This window comes from Falco naumanni, chromosome 10 (assembly GCF_017639655.2).
Source record: "Falco naumanni isolate bFalNau1 chromosome 10, bFalNau1.pat, whole genome shotgun sequence".
Lineage (NCBI taxonomy): Eukaryota > Metazoa > Chordata > Aves > Falconiformes > Falconidae > Falco > Falco naumanni.
Window position 1 is genome coordinate 24,775,578 of NC_054063.1, and position 19,139 is coordinate 24,794,716.

General features: G+C 49.3%; 1 protein-coding gene across 2 annotated transcripts in view; it reads left to right on the forward strand.

The window, feature by feature from the left end:
• Positions 1–220: 220 nt before the first annotated feature.
• LAMA5 (laminin subunit alpha 5) overlaps positions 221–19,139 on the forward strand; it is a 93,661-nt gene continuing 74,742 nt past the window's right edge. For both annotated transcript variants that reach the window (XM_040609205.1, XM_040609206.1), the window contains exons 1-2: positions 221–572; positions 6,360–6,512. In XM_040609205.1, coding sequence (XP_040465139.1) covers positions 288–572; positions 6,360–6,512 — 438 coding nt within the window. In that variant the 5' untranslated portion in view covers positions 221–287. The remainder of the gene's footprint in view (positions 573–6,359; positions 6,513–19,139) is intronic.

Consider the following 19,139-nt stretch of genomic DNA (forward strand, 5'->3'; position numbering starts at 1 on the left):
GGAGGGGGGGGGAATCCCTTCACCCCGTTTGGCCTCTCCTCCCACGAGGCTGCGGCTGCCCGCGGGCCAGGGGGTTCCCGGGGCGAGGCGGGCTGGCGGGCGGCGGCCCCCGAAGGGGTTAAGGGCGGCGGGGGCTGCGCACGGGGGCGGGCGGCCCCTCCCCGCCGCTGGGGCAGAAGTAGCGCGTCCGCGGCGGCGCGGCGCGCAGTGCCGAGGCGGCGGGACGGGGGAGGCCGGTGCTGCTGCCGCCCGCGCCCGCCCCTGCCGCTCGGGCAGCCTCGGTGAAGATGGCGAGGGCGGCGGAGCGGGGCGCTGCGTGGATGGGGCTGCTGCGGCTGCTGCTGCTGGCGCTGCCCGCCGCCGCCCGGCCGCCCGCCTCCTTCCCCAGCGATGTGAACGGGCACAGCCTCCATCCGCCCTACTTCAACCTGGCCGAGGGCACCCGCATCTCCGCCACCGCCACCTGCGGCGAGGAGGCGGCGGGCGCCGGCAGCCGCCGCGCTGTGGAGGACCTGTACTGCAAGCTGGTCGGGGGGCCGGTGGCGGGGGGGGACCCCAACCAGACCATCCAGGTACGGCCGGCGGGGGGGCACGCACACACCCGCCCGCGGGCGGCTTGTGGAGCCTCGCTGGGGCGGCGGAGCCGAGCGCCCCTTTGTGCTCCCCCGGCCATCGCGCCCTCGTTCCCCCGCTGCTGTTCAGTCGTCGGTGCGGGAGGAGGCAGAGCTGGGTCTCGCCGGGGCTGGGCAGAGCAGAGACCGCAGCGAAGAGCGGGGCAGCTCCGAGCCGGGCGCGCAGGGCAGAGCCGGCCTGCCCGCTGGGTTAGCGGGGGGCGCTCTGAGAGGGGCCAGAGGGTAGGCAGGGATGGTCCCCAGGGCATCCTCCCCTGCCTAGGCCTGGGCACCGGCGCCGGGAGCCCATCTGAAGCCCCCCGGAGCAGTTGGGGCGATGAGACGCACGTGCTCTTTCTCTCCGTGCCTTGTCAGGAGCCGCACATGTGAAATGCGGCTTGCCGAGTTCTGCGGCATTATTTTTAGAGTTGTCCGTTCCTTATGTTTATGAAATCCTGAGCAAACCAGCTCCTCTGCCAGTCAGGGAATCGTTATGATAAATGTGGTAATAATTACCTTTATGGGTCTTAACACCGCCATTCCCTGTGTGTTCAGTGTGGTATTGGGATGAGCAGAAGAGAAAGTTAAGATCAGGTGACTTATCTCAGGGGTCCCATTTTAAGAGGACCAGAAGGAGCTTGCAGCCAGGAATGCAGATGGTAAAAACTGCTGAGCAGTTTAACAGCTATGGCTCTCTTGAAAAGGAAAGAACAGTTGTAAACGTGCTTGTAAAACACTAGTTTTGGTTGCAGGAACTCCAGACCCACTGCCCCCTCCCAGGGCAGCCCAATCTGGGAAGAACAGTTCTGATTTGAAATGCTCTTGCAGCCTGAAGCCTGCCATGGAGCTGCCAGCTGCTGCTTGCCAGCATTTTCTGCTTGTTGCTTATGAGGTTCACAGTGCCAGTTCACCTGTCGCAATGGAGCAACAGGGTCATCTGTGTTGTATGTAAAGAAAGTAAGGAAAAGCCATGGAAAACTCAGTTTCCCAGATCAAGCCTTTCTTGGCCTTTTTGTAAGGACAGCTTTGTCATAAGATGTTCTGTGAAGCATTTTTCTCATTCTGGCCACATTCTTTTCTGGCTATTGTGTGATTATGACATGGAATTTTGCTCCATATGTAGTAGAAATTGTTGAAGACGTTACTGGATGGCAAAAAGCTGACTTTTCCTCCTTTGAGTTTTGCCACTGTTAAAGTGATCTCTTTCACTTTGCTGCACTGTAAAATAATGTAACTTGAAGAAACTTGAAGTATTAGTAGCAGGAGACTTACAGGGACCTCAATGTAGTAATTGTGCCTACGGTGACGTAAAGGTAGTAAGGAAAGGTGAAAAAGTGACTGCCACTGTGTGCACTTGAAAACAAACGTGAATGATCTGCCAAGCAAAACTGGGAGGATAAGACTGCCTGGAAAAGCTAGCAAATGTGGGCACGTGTTTATCACTCTACACCTGTGCTCCGGCCATGCTGCTAGCTTAGCATGGCACACTGCACTAGGATGCTGGTGACTCAAATAAACCCTTCAGGCTGTACCAGCTTTGGGAACAGTTGTAACTCATCCTTCAAGCACAGCCCTTTCCTGGCACCGCAGGGTGTGCACATCCTCCTGGCTTTGCCCCGCTGCCAAGCAGGGCTCCTCAGCTGTGGATTTCTGCAGCGACCCCTTCCCATCCTCCCATCTCCTCTGCAGCTCTGGCACGTGGTCACTTTGATCAGAGCACCACTTCCCAGGCCAGTAGTCTTCGGTCAGTCTGAAAGCCTTAGAAAAATCCTTTTGTAGTGGCTCCTTTCCATGACCACAGGGAGCACCTAAAAGAGAGGGGAGGAAACAGGAGGTGTCGGAGCAGAGGTCAGAGTTCCCAGTTCATCCCCTTTAGGGGTTTTGGCACCACCCGGTGACTAAAGCGAAGCGGGAGGTGGGAGGGAAGTGTTCAATTTGAGCAGACTGAAACAGCAATAATGAACTCCACATGTATGTCCTCACTGCCTGCGTGTCCCACCAGAGTCCCTTCCCTTCTCCATTCACCTGCTCAGTGGTGTTCGTGCATGGTGTGGCTGTGGTGTAAAGGGGGTTTGGGTCAGGAATTCTGGAAGAATGCCTCTTGGGACACTCAAAAGATTTCCACATGCTGTGGTGGTGGAGAGACATTTGCTTGGCTAAAGATCTAGTGTAAACTTTAATACAATCATCCAGTCAGTGAGTTCAGTCAGTTCTCAGTTTTCTGCTTTTTTCATTTGACGTTGTAGAAGACTTCCAGGAAAGGGAGTTCATTGACTTAAAAAAACTTTATAGACTTAAAATGTTGATAATTGTTAAGCTTTCTGAAATAATGCTGCCCTAAAGACACTTGCGGTGTTTTTGGCACTGGTTGTGGGAAGGCTGTAAACCTTTTCAAGGAGTTTCCTTTGCTTTATTCAGGGCTGTTTGGCAGAAGACAGCATTTCTAACTGTGGGGGGCTTTTCAGTCTGCAAGGATGTGATGCACAGTGATGCTGAGGTGTGTGGAAAGCAACTCGCCATGGAGGTTTGGTTCCCTTGCCCCGCTTGCTAGTCAGCAGGGGCAATCCTACCTTAATGATAATGTCTTGAAGATGAGACAAAAAAGGGATTATAGGTTTATTTTTCTGATCAAGCTTTACTGAAGATGCTTGTAGCTGTCTTCCAAGACAGACAGCTCTGCAAAGGCATAGCTGTGTGCTCATGTTCCCCATCCCATCCAGCTGCCTGGGGGCTCTTCAAGAGACCTGCCAAAACTGGCAAGGATTGTACACTGCCCTGAGTGAGACAGGGTTGTAGATGATTACTTTATTTCAGGAGATTAGTAGTATAACAATAAGGGAAGTTACTAGCATTAATTGAAGTAATTACAGACCTTAGAATTTAAAAATATGCAACAAACCTCACTGATTTTAAGTCGGTGCTGCTTTTGCTTTCATCTGAAGCCCGTCTTCACCTAAGCGCTGCTGCTGCAGAGCACTTGTTCGCACTTTGAATTGCAGTGCTGAGCTATGCTTGCTAGAGTAGTATTGGGGGTAACCACAGGTCTTGTCCTATTGCTCTTCCAGGTGTTGGTAAGAGATGAGGTCTGAAGCTGTTTCCTACCAGAATGTTTCCGAGTTAAGTGATAGCCTCTTTTGATATCCTGCAGTAGTCAGTGACCATCTGGCCTGGTGCTTTTTTGTCTCGTGCGTGGTGCTGTGCAGTATGGGGGAAGTTGGCTCAGCCCAGGGCTCTCTGTGCTTCGGGTGACGGTGCTGTACCTCTCGGTATGTGTCTCTTCCATGTTTACGTATATGATAGCATTGGACTTTTTGCCCCCCATTTCCTGCCCTTCTTACCTCATCTCCAGCAGCCAAAGCTGCCCCACTCTCTCTGTTTTTGGATAAATTAGGTGGGGAGAGCTGAGGTTGGGTCATGGCAGGGCCAGATAAACGGGGACAAAGCGTCAGCTTTCCCCGAGGCAAGCAGTGCCAGCAGGGTGCCGAGCTAGTCTTTATGCTCAGGGGAACTTCAAAGTTCCCACTGACTTGAGCAGGAACACGATCAGGCCTTGCAGGTCTCTGGAAGCTGCCCTCCATTCAGACCTCCTTCCTTATCTCCCTCCCTTTGCAGGGTTCTGATAGTGGCAGCTTTATGTTCTCTAAGCTGCCTTGCAACTTCGTGCATTGCTGAAGTTCTTTCTTTGGTGTACCTTAGTGATGTTCAAGCCTCTCCTGCCCCGGCAACCTGCTGTCTCCACTAAGCCTGCAGCTCACAATTGCTTTTTAATTAAAATCCTCTGCTGATGTCAGAACTTCTCTCTTTCCTGTAGAGACCTGAAGCACTGTGCAGGAGCTTGAGTAGCTCTAAAATACAAATAGCTGGAAATGATTCTCACCGGGTTTAGGTCTGGCTCTAATGAGACAACTAATGAGCAACTGGTGCATCAGAGGGCCTAATTGCACTTTTAACAGCAAACTTAGTTCAGCTGTTGATGTGTTAACCAGCCCAGTGGCCACTAACGAATGCAGGCTGCACAGCAGTGAGGAGGGATAACAGCAGCATTACAAATGTGGAGCAGCTGATCCTAACTTTTAGTTCCCTCATACTGAACTTGAATTGACTGTTGCCCATCAGTGTGAACTTTGGGTTTAAAATGGTTTTCGCATCTGTGGCAAGAATTTAAAGTATGAAAACACTATTTTTTTGTTACTTATTCCCATTTTGTAATCTTGTCTTGCTTCTCCCCCTGCCTCAGTGTGGTGTATTGTGCAGCAGAAATTTCCACACAACCTGTTGCACCGGTTCCCATTAAAGGTTTGAGCTGAAGAGTTGGGTCAGTTTTATCTGGTCTGCTCTCCCTCCTCGCTCAATGCACGTTCAAACGAGCCTTGTCCTGACCTCTCTGTACAGCGGGAGCTCCCTGGATGGTTGTCAGGGTTACCTGGATGGTTTCAGCTGCCCTTTCTTTGGCCTTGTGCTTGCCCATCTGCTATTTTCAAATCTCTAGAGGAGTTAATTAAAAGGTGTTCTTGTTCAGGACAACTTGTGTTGCATAATTACCTGCAAATAATATAGCACGTGGCTGTGGGGAAGAATGCTATGAAATCTGTTTCCTTTGCACTGAGATTCCTCCAGAGTTTGGGGCATCTGGAAAATCACATCCTCTGCGGTGGCTCTGTCTTGCCTCAGCCCTTGTAGGGGATGCAGATGCAGTAAGCAGGAAGATTACCTGTCTTGAGATCATGTACCTGATATATTATTAAAGCTGGCAGCAGCTGGGACGGGCAAGGGCAGCTTGCTTGCCTGGGGATAACTGCACCTTTAAAAGGAAAATTGCCTGTAACAGAGTTTCTTTCGACTGTAACAGCAATTCAAGTGACAGAATAGTGGCTCCACAAAACAACTAACTTGCCAATTTTCAGGGCTATTTGCAGGTTTCCTTAAGAGGGGTCAGATTCATTTGTGCATTAAATGGGAAAGAAAGAATTGCCCCTAACAGCTTAGGTCTTTGTCTGATCCTGCTCAGGAGGTGCTGTTAAAGTTGCAGAGCTGTTTTCTCTGGCAGTGTGTCCATGGAGCTGACAAAACCACCCGTGCTACAAAAGCAAGGCAGAAAAGTTATTGCAGCTAGGTCCCTGGCCAGCTGACAGCAGAGGCTGTCCCTTTCTGGCCTTGTGCTGCAGCATCAACAGCAAAAGGAACTTGGCTGCTAGACTGTTAAGCTTGAAAATGTGGCTGAAAGGACTATACTTGTGAAATGAATAGGTTGACAAGAAACAGATTGCAGGGAGTTGGGCAGAAGAACTGCCAGTCTGGGTCCATAGGAATGACTGAATGGTCTGGGTCAGGATCTCAGGGTGTCAACAGGGGTGAGAGTGGCAGCCTCAGCATTGGAGCTGGTGGCCCTGGAGCTTGAGCTACCACTTCCCATTGTGGTGTGGCTTCTCCATCTGCATACTGTTCTGCACCTTGCACCTAGTTCTTTGTGGCTGGGCCCCTTTGCCAATGCTTACTGCATATCTGAAATACAGAAGGAATGCTTCTTAGAGTAGCCCAGTTGTACACTGGATTGTTACTGTGGGGATTTTGAGTCTTTTCTTGTACCTTTTTCTGTCCGTGCTCTAAATTGGTGCAAACAAAAGTTTTATATATTGATTTGCATTAGCAGGCTTACACCCTATATTTTCTGTGTTGCTGTGATACCTATCTGGTTGGTGCTTCATTTTTCTGGCTAAAATTAAATGTTATTTTTGTACTTTCCAACAGGGCCAGTACTGTGACATCTGCTCCTCTGCAAACAGCAACAAGGCTCACCCCATAACAAATGCCATTGATGGGACAGAACGCTGGTGGCAGAGCCCCCCTCTTTCCCGGGGGCTGGAGTTCAACCAGGTCAACGTCACTTTGGACCTTGGACAGGTAACCCAAGTCCTTCTTGGTTACGTTGTAGACAGTGCTGGCAAGTACCTGTCCCTCAGCTTCTAAACTCCTTAAGTAGCCCTTGCTGGAAGGGTGGGACAAAACCTGCTCGTTTAATGTTAGGTCAGGAGGCTCTGGTTAAAATATGGAAGCAAAAACCTCTTGTCTGTCTGTAGTATTAACTGCAGTCTGTGCTATTTGCTGTTACTGTGTAGGTTCTCCCTAAAAGTTCAGCCACTCACAGAAACCTACCACACTATGCAGGTGCCATTCCCCTAAAGAAGGTACCTGCCTTCCAAAGGGGGAAAGTTAACAAGGCTTCACCCCAGAACACACAAATACAGCCCTGAGGATTTTAAGGTTATGCTGGTATGTTTAAAACTCTTTAAAAAACTCTAAGTCCATGCTGAAGTTCTTTCTATGGAAGGCAAAGAATGACAATGAGTGTTTGGTCTCTAATGCTGGCAAGTCAAAGGGAATTAACATTGTAATAGCATGGCTGCTAGCCCCCACGCCTCCTCTGCTGCTCCTATTCATCCACAAAGCTATCCCTCTGGAAATGGGTGGCTCCCTCCGACTTTCCTCAGCTTAGAGGAAAGCAGCAGAAAAGAAGTCCTGGCTGAAGCTGCAGAAGCAGGAATGTATTTATAAGCCAAAGTCATGAAGGGCTTGTGAGATATGCGTTTGCTTTCCTGTATGGGGAATTTGCTCTGCAATCTGTGGCAGTTTAGCTGTTAACTACTGAAGTACTCCTGTGAATAGGTAGGGATGGGCTTTCACCTTCTCTGCTGCACTTCTCCAGTCTCTGCTACCAGCCCTGCAGCACCACAAGCCAAGTTTGGGTTCTCCTTGGCTGGAAGGTCTGTGGGACAGGACAGTTGTGCAGCTCTGGACAGCTCACATCTTGCATTGGAAACCTGGCTGCTGTGGTTGCTCAGGCAGCCTTTCAGGGGCTGAGTGCACTGCCCCTGTGTTTGGGAGTTTGCACTCATTGCAGTGATTTCAAGCCTTGTTGGGCGCTGAAGCTCTACTTTGGCCTTGCAGGAGGCTTTTTCATCCGCTGGTGGAGTAAGGGCTTGTTTGTCTCTGCCCTTTGTAAGGCGCCTGACTCCAGATTTACAGCTATAGATACCTGGGATGTATTGATGACGGATGCCTCAAACACATGCTTTAGTCCCCTGGATTGTCTCTGGTCTGCTCCCTGTCCTACTGTAACACTTGCATGGAGCCTCTCAAACACCCTCCACAAATTTGCTCTCTCCCATGAGTGCCAGCTATCTATACACAGCACCAGCAAAATATCTCCTAACGCCCGGGGCACATCATGCATCGCATAATAGCTGTGTGGGCAAAAGCCTCCCGGGGCCGCACACAGTGTGCTGATCCTGTTAGCCAACGTAGGTGGCATCTGCTGTGTCTCTTAGAAACGTCCCAGCTGGCAGGGGTGTGCTGGGTGGGTGGACTGCTTGTACTCCCTCCTCCATTCAAGGGCCAGCCTGCAGTGTAGCTTTCTGATGGCTCACTGCTGCTCTGGAAGGGGATTTTCAAAGACTAACTTTCCTTGAGAGCTTCTCCTCTTTGTCATTCTCTGTGGCAACTTTCTGGCTGTAGGCCAGAGCTAACTCAGCTGTGCTGTGTGCTTGCAAGATGCTGCATTTGGCTCACCTGGGGATTTTCAGCCTTCAGAGCTGTAGTGCTGGAAGCCAGAGCCTGGAATAATGCAGGGTGGGGGCTACAGTATGGCTAAAACTGAGCTCGTGTAAGTTTTACCTTCTCTCTCCTGCCCTCCTCTCCCAAGACTCTGTATTTACTTTCTGTACCCTTGGGTGTGGGATTGCACCATTGTTCCTGCAAGGCTGGCAGCAGAACTTGCAACTGCAACCAGCGCCACGCGTGCTTCACCTGGTGGGGAGTTTCTCTGGGCTCACAGATCCTCTGCTTCTCTACTACCTTTGCAAACTGGTTGCCCAGCTGGTCTCAACGGGAGCACAAACCTAAAGCTTCAGCCCATTTTTAGTGGCTTCCTCTTTATACGTGCCCTTATTGTATGTAATTGCTATAATAACCTGTTTATGCTCCTGGTGAGAGTCAGTTCTTTGTTTTTCCCTCCTTTGTTTTGGTAGGTTGGGCAATAGAAACAAGATGAAATGTTATAGAATCACTAATTTCCTCCTTTTGAAGTTGAGGCTGGTTGAAAGGATGGAAGATAAAAAGAAGAATTCTTGGGACCCAGCAGGGTCTGCAGGGCAAGTGGGGGATCAGGCTGGAGTACTTGGCAGCCAGGCTTTGCAAATTCTTGGATACCTGTTAAACAGTGCAGGTAACACTCAAAGGCATGTCTGAGAGCAGGGCTTTTTCTGGCTGGCAAACAAGGCCTCTCTTGCTCTGTGTAACCCTCTAGGGAGCTCTTGGACCAATTAAGATTTAATTTAAGGGACTGACGGTCATTTAAAAGCTTTTGTCCCTTTGGGGGATCGTTAGTGCATGGAGCACTGGTGCTAATGGCATGGTCCTGTGGTGGGGGTTGTCACAGGAGGTTATGGTGTCGATCCCCTCCTTTCCCTGCTGTGCTTCCCTGCTGTCTTGGTCCCTCTCGGGCCATAAGTGCTTAATTACCAGGTGGAATCGGGTTTCTCCAGCATTTGGCAAGCTGTGGCAACTGGGAGAGGGGCAGTTAATTAAGCAGCCTGTTGGTCTTTGCTTTTGCTGGCTTGGAGCTTGCTTTCCTCACAGGGATGTTAAAATCCTATGGGCAGGAGAGAGGGAGGAATATTCACAACCAGCAAATAAGTTAAAGGATGGCTTAGGCTGGCCACCCAGCTGGTGTGAGTGTATTAAACACTCACATCACGTTATCTTACTGCCAGCAGTGGCCTAATCTTAACAGCTTCATCAGCAAGGCAGATCAGAGCTCCCAGCACAGCATGGGAAGATATTGTGTCTGATTATCTGCTGGGGGGGTCTGATCTGAATTGCTCCTGCTGGTGCCATGTCTTCCTGCCTTCTTGTGGAGGAGTAATTATTCTTTTCAGAATTGGGGGGGGGGGGGCAAAAACTGGAAGAGGAGGGGTCACTTGCGGGTTCCTGTGTCAAACCTGGGTCTGAGCACCAGAAATATGGTGAATGGCTCCAAGCAGGAAAGCTAAATGGATTTTAGGAGCTGCTGCGGAGGGGAATATGGAAAGGTTGGGGGTTTTTTTCTTGCTTTTAGTCATGACCATGTGCTTAAAGCTTTAGTATGTTTAGGATGAAGGGATGGGCCACTGTGTGGGCTTGCTGCAAAATACAACATCATGGCGCCATCATGAAGCATGGTTCAGGTTTCGTGGGGTGGAAGAATCAAAGGGTGCTACGTGCTGGGAGGACACTGTTGTGTGTTGTGGTATTGCAGGACGATCTGGACTTGTCCCCAGCATTGGCCATCCTGCCTGGCTTGTGTTGTGATGGAGGCTCCTAAGCCTGCCCTGCAGCTGCTCAGCTCCAAGCTCTTTCCTTTCCTGCCTGGAGCCTCCAGACCAGCTGGAAATGGGAAGGTGCCTCTGCTGCAAAGGGGCTGTGCAGGGAGCAGAGGGGCAGGAGACCATGACTCGCTGCCACCATGGGAATTGTCCCCTGTGATTCTCCTGTGATTAAGTGCCACAGTGGGTGGAGGGAAGGAAAGGGTGTGATGGAAGATTCTTTTTTCCTTTTTCTTTTTTTTTTAATTTTTTTTATTCTCTCCGAGAAGGTCATTTGAGTCAGAGCTGACAAAAATCAGGAGGTTTAAAGAAACATGAATGGCTGGCTTCCGGCCAGAACCTGACATCTTCCTTGCATGAAGGTGAACCCAGGCCAGCCCTTCCCAGAGATGTTTATGGATAGTTGGTGCTTTATGATAAACTCCGTGGAGAGGAATGCTTGCAGTCATGCAAGAGCAGGAGCTTCGTGCCAGTGCTTGCTTGAGGTTAATTGCTGCGGTGAGAAGGTGGCTGGATAGCATCCCCCCTCTCTCCGCCCCCCCCCCCCCCCCCCCCCCCCCCCCAGAGTCTGCTGGCCCCGGTGACACCAGAGAACAGCAGAATTCCAGACTGAAGCTTTGCAGGGAGTTTTGATTTACACCCCAAAGGTATTTAATTTGGCGGTGCTGCACAGAGCACACAGCCTCCCCTACACACTAGTCACTGGCAAGAAACACCTATGCCCGTTCACCCCTGCCACCAAGACTAAACCTCTTCCTTTAGAGAGCTCCAGGCTGTAACTGCTTAAAATGCAGCTCCTTTTAGGGTTAAAAAGGAGAAAGGGGGAAAAAAGAATTGCATTCATTGGTAACTCATGAAGATAGAAAGGAAATGAAAAGGCTTGTGAGCTGAGCTCCCGGGCCAGTCTGAAGGTGTGTTGTGTAGTCACTGTAAGATACATCTAGGCAAGGGAGTAGATCAATAGCTTCCTGGGTGCCTTGAGAAGTACCTTTTGAGTTTTCTAATAGTTATAATGGGATCTGCCAGAGTTACCACTTTTTCTGGCATCTGTTGAACTGTTTAACTTAATGTTTGCCAGGCTCTTCTAGCTCCAAAGTAAAGGTGTTCATTGGCACAACACACACTAGACACTTCAGCCCATGGCCAAAAGGCTGCTATTCTTCCAGTATGAAACTTCTTTCAAAAGGAGGTGGGTGTTCTTCCTGTGGTGGATTTCCAGGGCATAAGCCTATTTCCTTTCCCTCTTGCACCACAAACGTGGCCTCTCAGGACCAGCTTTGCACAACAGTTAGATGTACAGGACACTTACAGGTTCTGCAAATGTGGCTGAAGGCCAGACTTGCATGAACAAGTCAATCTTCTTTGTGCAAATGGATTTCTTGTTGATGAATGTTAAACTCCTACTCGTCCTTGGCAGATTTGGGCTAGGTTCTATGGGTGAAAATGCCACCTGGCCTAATGCTAAAGGAACACCACTGAAGCAGACTATAGTACCCTGTGTGTTACAGTGCTCTGAAATCTTTCACCTCAGTTTCAAGCCTCCTATTCATTTTCATGTAATTAAAATAGTAATGGAAGCTGTGGGTGGAGATCTTCAGGAGGCCTTTTTGAAAGGCAGCTGGTAGGAAGGCCTTGCAAACCAATGGGCTGAGGTTTACCTCCCTGTCCCCAGCAAAAGCCTTCAGCACACAGATGAATTTGATGTTTATTCCCTAGCTTAACTAATTGAAAAATCCTTCATGAGTAAACTCATGAAATCCCAAGAGAAAGCTCATGGTTGTTCTTGAATGGAGCTGTTGTCCTAGTGGCTGCTTTCCCTAAGCTTGGTGTGGGATAGGGGTCATGGTCATCCAAGAAGAATTTTCTGCTGAAGACTAGATAAATTTCTCCCTTCTTTCACCTTCTTCCTTTTGCACCTTCATTTATTTCAGTTGCTGTGAGAGCTCTTGCTGTTTCTGGGTGATGTAGCTGCTGCCTGCATTTCCCTCTGAGGCATCCTTGTTCATTCTTGATATACACAGGAGGAAACTTGAAATGTGTCTCTTCCTTTCCTTCCCCTTGCTGGGGATGTCTTCTGCATTGTTTTCCCTAGCACACATCACTGGGAAATACACAGCTTCGATTTCTCCCGGGACCACAGGCTGCCTTATCTGCTTGGCATGTGTTTTTCATGGAGCACTGCAAGAATGGGTGAAGATTCAAGGTATTTTTTTTTTTACCTAGTTTTTACTTTTCTTAATTTCTTTTACTGTGGGGACTGCTTGGTCTTCACTGTGCTGGGGCACCGCTGTGGGAAAGGGGTAGGAGAGCTTAGTGACGTCTGTTGTGAGCTGTTGCACCTGAAGTTAAAGGGTTGGGGCATGAAATCTCTAACAAAGGCCTTCTTTCTCCAAATTGTTCTCTGGCTCTTGGAGCAAAAGCAGTATTAAAAATAAAGCACGTTAAGCAGGCTGAGCAGAAATTCCTTTTGCTTTCAACAACTGAGCCTAGTCTCTTCTCCTGTGTAGTCCTCTGCAATGCCCATAAAATCCTCCAGAAGTCGATCAAGATCTGTTTGCAGGCTTCAGCATCCTAGATCCCCAATCTGAAATGGCCTGTGGCTCTCCTTTAGCTACAGAGCCTTTTCAGTGCTGCTGTATTTTAACATGACTGGCAAGTGGAAGCAGCGTGTGCGTTTGTAATGCTTCCCTGGGAAAAGCAGAAAAGGTGTGACTGTGAGAGAGTGCGCAGCACTGGGAGCTGGCGCTGAGCCCCGGTGTATGGATCTTCTCTCCCAATATATTTTCTCCTTTATTGTTTGAAATAACTTAGCTTGTGAAGGCTGTTCTGTTTTCTTCAGAGCTGCAGTTCCCGTGACCCAGACCAGCAGCTCTGTGTGTCTGTGTCACGCATGCCCTGATAAGGGGAGATTTTTGCCTTTGCTTGGCCCTTCTTGACCTCTCTGTGCTTTCTGCCAGCTCCCACTAGATTCCTGGCTCCAAGGGCTGCGTGGGAGCTACTCAGGTGAGCAGGAAGGGAGTGCCTGATTGTTAATCAGGTGGAGATCTGTCTCCTCTGGCAGCAAGAGCAAACCTATCCTCTCCTTTTCAAACAGCCTTGCCAAGTTGGATGCCAAGTTCTCTTCTCTGGGATCCAGAGCAGCCAAGGCTGAGACGTTTTTCCTCTCTGTTATGGCTGTTGGTTGCTGTAAGGGAAAAGTTGTGCAGAATATCGGTTTGGGTAAATCATGGATGACACATCATGGATGACACATGAGTTTTTATTGTATGTTATGTTTCCTTAAGTCATGAATTACTGCTTAAAATCAGTTTTCATGCAATGAGTAGGTGGTGTTTCACTGGTAACAGCTGATTACCAAAAGACCTGCTGTGCCTCACATCTGCCAGGCTATGAGCACAGAAAGAAGGTTCCTAGGGGAGCAGGAGGCTCGGGGCAAATCACTTAGCATTGTGGCACCTTTTGCAGTCTCCAGGGAGGGTGTTTCTGCTCATCCCTTGCCTCGTGTACAAATGACCCTTGTGCTTCAATGGCTTAATCTTCCCAGAGGCTGTGCTTGCTCTGCCTAGACCTGAACCAGCTCTGGAGAATTCAGGTGTTAAAATAAACCTCAGCCTCCCCTCCTAGAACAGCTCCAGGTAATGACTGATGAAAGGATAATTACTCTGTTTCGAAAAAGTGCGTGCAAGATTTCAACTGTATTTTGTCTGTAGATATTGTTGCCTATTTTTAATTTTGGCGTGATGAGAAACAAGGAGGCTGATGGTGAGGTTTCCTGCCATGGAGCTCCCCCTTCCCTCCAGGCTGCCGGTTCCTGCTCAGCTCCCTGGGATTCTTCAAAGATTAGGAGAAAGCCTCAGGCAAGCATGAGCTGGGGAGAGGTCAGGCAAGCTGCAAGCTGGCGTATGGCAGGCTTTAGTTTGTAATGAATAGCTGGAAGGCAAGCCTTGTAATTTCTTGCTGTTCTCCTGGAAAGTGTCTGCTTGGCTGGGCTGGTAAACAAGAGCGTGCCTTGAATCGGGTGTGAATGTGTGCAGATACGTGCTGCAGGGGTCAGCTTTGTCCAGCCTGTTTGTGGTTGTACCAGGCAAGTTAAAACAGACCAGAACCATCTAGGTCAGGCCTCTGTTTACTGGAGAGTTGTGTTTTCTTCCTTCAGGCAGACTGCACAGGGAGCATTTTGTGAAGGTCACTGTATGCAGTGGAACCAGAGAGGTTCACAGCTCCGACGTGGAGTGTGCCGGCATCTGAGTAAGCGGGTTAGCATTTTCTGCACTTTGGCATGTCCCATCTCCAAAATGGGAATGCTGTGTCTGGCTCCATCATTTTGTGTGCAGAGCCTGTATGCTGGAGCCTGCCCAGTACCAGGCCAATGAGTACAAAACCATTTGCAGAAGAGAATTTCTTGAGTCAAGCCCCCAGGGCAGTTCTTGGCTTGGCCTGGTGCAGCCTTTCTCTTCTGTCCGTTGTTTTCCTCCAGCAAGTGACAGCATCCCTCGCCACTGCGGGAGTGCTTGGTTGTCCATGCGCTTGTGCCCTGAACATATACCCAAGTGCATGCTGCTGCAGCTGAGGGCTGCGGGCCTGGAGGTGCTGCCAGTCCTGCTCTTCACCTGAGCCGGCCGTGGGCTGGGAGACACACTCATCCTGTGGCATTGCATAGTTGGTTCAGTTCTTGATGCTTGTCCTGATCACGGTGAGAAGCCCCTCAAGTAGGATGTTCCTGCTTCCTGGGACAGGTTTCCGGGAGCTGTCCTTGCCCTCCACAGCTCTGGCATAGCTATGTCCTGGCTCAGATCCACTGGGCTGGCAGGGAGGATGCGAAATACACTTCTGATCATCTGCCTAGTCAGCTTTTCTGCTCTTTCAAGTCTGTTCTAGCCCCCTGCACCTTTCTTTTGATGCTTTACCAAGCCTGGCTCAGCCCTGCTTTCATCTCTGCCTTATCCTTTTATTACATGTCATAAACATGGGCCTCTGGGCTGTGCCCACCCTTGATCCTCAGCCGTTTCCTGTTTTCTGGATTCAGTGCTCTTCAAATACCAGACCTCCCCTCCTATGTGTGATGCCAAGCAGTGCAATAAATAGTACATTGCTTCCCATTGGATAAAAAAGAAAAGGGACATTAGTAGGAAGATGCGAGGTGAGAGGCACATGGCTGTTGTGATGAGATAGAAGAATCTTTCTAAATGTCTTATGAGTAGATTCAAGATCAGTGGCAGCTGTCTGGGGAAATGTGGCCTATTCACACAGACCCGGTAACAGTTTTTGCTTCTGGAGCCGTGCTGAGGGGATAGTTAGAGAGGGGGATTGCAACAAGGATTTGTCATACTGGGAGATCCAGGGAGGAGAGCAAGGTGTTGAGAGCGGCACATGGATGACTGTGCACAGGGTGAGAACAGTACAGAGGTTTGGGGCTACTTTGGTCACCAGAGACTCTGACAAGAATGGGAGGAATGGCGTTATTTTGTGTTTCATAGAAGGACTTCCCAAACATGACTACAAAAAAGGCCTTTGTTATCAAGAAGTCACTGCTGATGGAAGGTGGGTCTGGATGTGCCAGCTCCTGTTTGCACAGCATAGGAAGCACTGGTGCCTGTTTCCTCCAGGCACCCCAGCCTGGCCCTGTGAATGCCGCTGTGGAAAAGTGGCCACCCAGTGACAGGGAGGAGAGGAGGTGGGGCTGTTGGTATAGTTCATGGACTCGGCATCCACTTCCCTTTTCATTCCTCTTCTGAGATGGTTTGTTATGGTCTCTAGGTGGACTGGGTATCACCTGCCTGATGTCAGCAAGGGTGTGTAGTAAACTGCCTGCCAGCGCAGTGCTGCCACTGCTAGGATGCCAGGTGACTCTGGAGCAGCAGGGATGGGGACATGCTCCTTCCCGACAGGTCAGCTCAGAGGTGACAGCCTCTGGCAGAGAGGATGCGCAGGTAACTGGCCAGCCATTGCTGCCGCAGCAAGACTTGCCAGGGCTTGTCAGTCAGAGCTCCTGGAGGACAGTGTTAGGATGGTAGTTTGACTGTCTTGTCCTTCCCTCTGTTGAATAAAAAAAATTCATGGGAAGAGTGAGTCTCCTGGATCTGGCAGGAAGCATCATACCTCTTGTTCCCAGTCACCTTTACCCTGAGAAGCTGTGACTCGCTGCCAGCAGGGTTAAATTAGCTGAACTCCTGTTGCAGGGATGCGTTTGTCTTCATTGCATGGTGTATGCAGTTATCTGGAAGTCAGAACAATTTCCATTAAGATACAAGAAGATTTGCATCTCACTGCTGGCTTTTACCATTGTACCTGTGTGTGTGGAAAACCATGTCTGATGGAGCGGGTTTACTGGCAAAGCCTGTGCATGTAACTCCGGTCTAGTTGTGTGCTGTGCCCAAGAGTAATTTTGCATCTTCTGCTTGACGTCCTGAGTATTTTCAGTGGTGGTTTGCATAACCCATGCAGTGACAAGTAAACAGCCAAACCTGAGAGTTCCACAATTTCTCACACATGCATTTAGTTGCTCTTTCCTGTTTCTTTCTTGCCTGCTTTGATACAGAGCTCTCCCTCACGCGCACACAGACACTCAGCTGAGCTCTATTTATGGGTTCCTACAAGTTCCTGTCACTGTGGATCAGAGCATGCCCTGTGACCAAAAAACAGTTGGCGTGCTGCTGTAGGCATCTCTTGCATCTAGTTAAATGCATATGATGCCAGGCCCTGATGGGAAGGGGAAAAGAAGGGCTCTCTGGTATTTGCACATAGTTGCAAACTGTAAACACAGACTCATGACTGCAAACAGAAATCTGTATCATTGGCTTCATCATGACTTCACTGTTGTTGTCCTGGCTGTTTGCTAAAGCTATTCCTTAATCCTTTTCCAGGCTTTTGCAAAGTCTGCATCCACCCAAACTTAGTGGGCATGAAGATTTTGGCTGGACTCCAGGATGAGTTTTGTTCATTTGTTCTTTCTTCACCAGTCATTGCTTTCTGCCCTGGAGTAGGCTTGCTTCAGGTCTCTGTAAATGGGACTGTAAATACAAGGGGGCTCCTGGGGGATTGTGAATACAAAACCTGTGTTCTTGTGAGCTTTGTGTGTCCAAACAGCAGCAAGAACTGCCACACAAACTCTGTAGCTGCGGATCTCTGCTCGTGTTAGCAGTGGCATTGGGAATGTTAATCCCACTGTGGCCCTGGTATGCGCTGCTGTTGGGTCAGCTAACCCAGCTATGAATGGCAGTGTCATGGTGGGGAAACTTGCTGACAAATGCTAACATAGTGCATGGCTATAATGCAGATTTTTAGAAGAATAAACCTGCTTGCACGTGTCAGGTTTGGCTTTGAAATCTGCTAACAACTATAGCTTTAAACCTAGTGCTGTCAAGGCATGCAGGAACCATGCAGAAGAATTACAGAAAAGCAATGTTGCTGAAATGCTTGGAAGCTTGATTCAGTTGGGTTTGGTGCAGGGACCTAATATATGGTGCAAGGGAGACTATATTCCTGTTGGAGCTGGGTTTTCTCTGTATGTGTGGGACCTGGAGCTGCTGCCTGATGGTGGTCTGGAATAGGATCTTCTGAAACCACTTGGCCCTGGGAATGGACAAGGTGGAAGTAGGGAAGACAGGGAATGGAGAGGAGAAAGGAAATATCATTTGCCACCTTCTAGAACTGGATTCAGAAGCAGACAGAAATAAGGTGTCAGAGCTGGAGCATCCATATCCTCTTCCAAATCCAGCGGAGGAAGGATTTAGGTATACTGCTTTTGGATGCCAGAGGGCTTGGGGCTCCTCTGAGGTTTGTGCGAGTTATTCGTCCTTGGCATTTGGCCATTTAAAATGAAAAGCCTTTCAGTGGCTTTGGTGGCAAGCTGAGACCTCTCACTTTATGCCAATTTTTAGCTAATTCATCCTCTTCCGTTTCCTTCCCCTCCTCACCCTTCCCATGCATGCAGGTTTGTGACAGGATATCCACTCCATTCAAGGGAATGGGGGAAATATTTGCTTGTAGTGTGGCCAGTTGCCAAGGTTGCTTTGTTCTCCTTGTCACTGAAAGGACAGCCCAAGGAAACCCTCAGAGCTGAAGCTGGCCTGTGACTTGGAATGGATTTCCTGAAGCTCGGGAAGTGAAATGCATGACATGGGGATTTTATTTTTTTTAGTGATCCCATAAATGCAAGGAAAAGGAGGACCTGGGTGAGCTACAGACAGGCTGGGTCTGAAATCCTCTCTTTGATGGGAAGCTGCTGTGTCAGTCATTCAAGTTGTGCCTCGTCAAGGTTAAAATCATTCTTGGGTGTTTTTTAGGTGAAGTAAGAACTGAGCTTGCAACAGTCTTGGGTTTTCTGGGAGATTTCAGTTGTGTAGTTAAGCTGGTTGCCCCTGCACCATTTAGCATGTTGTAGCTGGAGGCTCTTCTTCATGAAACCCAAGCCATGCCATGATTGCAGAAGGCCTTTTGGTAACAAATTCAGAGCTGTAATGATGGTGGCAAGAAAAGCAGTGACTTGCAGTGTCAGGGTTTTAACTCCTTGGTACAGTCAGAGCACTGATGTCCAGGGCTCTGGGGTTATGGGCTGTATAGGGAGGGTGAGATGGCTCTTCCTCAGTGAAGCAGGTAGTGTGCTGGGCTGGTGCCTGGGCTGATGCTCCAATACCTTGCTCTGCCTACTGTGCCCTGAGAGACAGAAGACTTCACTTCTGTTTGTCATGGTAGATCAGGTGGCATTTACCTGTGTGCACACTGTGTTGTGGTGGGGTTGTCACATCGCTGCCTCAGGCTCTTGAGAAAGCTATGGGAATTTCACAGACATCTAGTTCACAGTTGACCACAGAAAGAGCAGGAGCTGTTTCAAGTCTCATCCAGCTTCTAAAGTGCAAAATCCCATTTCTACTCTGTGGAAGGGGGACTCTAATGTTTGTTTTTTAGCCCCAGATGTAGCCAAGGGCTTCCTGAATAAACTTAGCAAATCAGCAAGGCTTTGACAGTAGTGAAAATGGTCTTATTATAGCTCTTTTATAGTAGTGCTTTTATTTTTAGTACCATAGGGCCTAGAATGTCTGGTTATGCAGCAGGTCACAGATTTGTACAGCTCCTAGCATGCTTTGGGGAGCCCGTCCCAACAAGCTTGTGGCCCTAGTTGATGTAGCTGTGCTTGTAAAACTCTGGGTATAAACCATCCTGCAAGCTG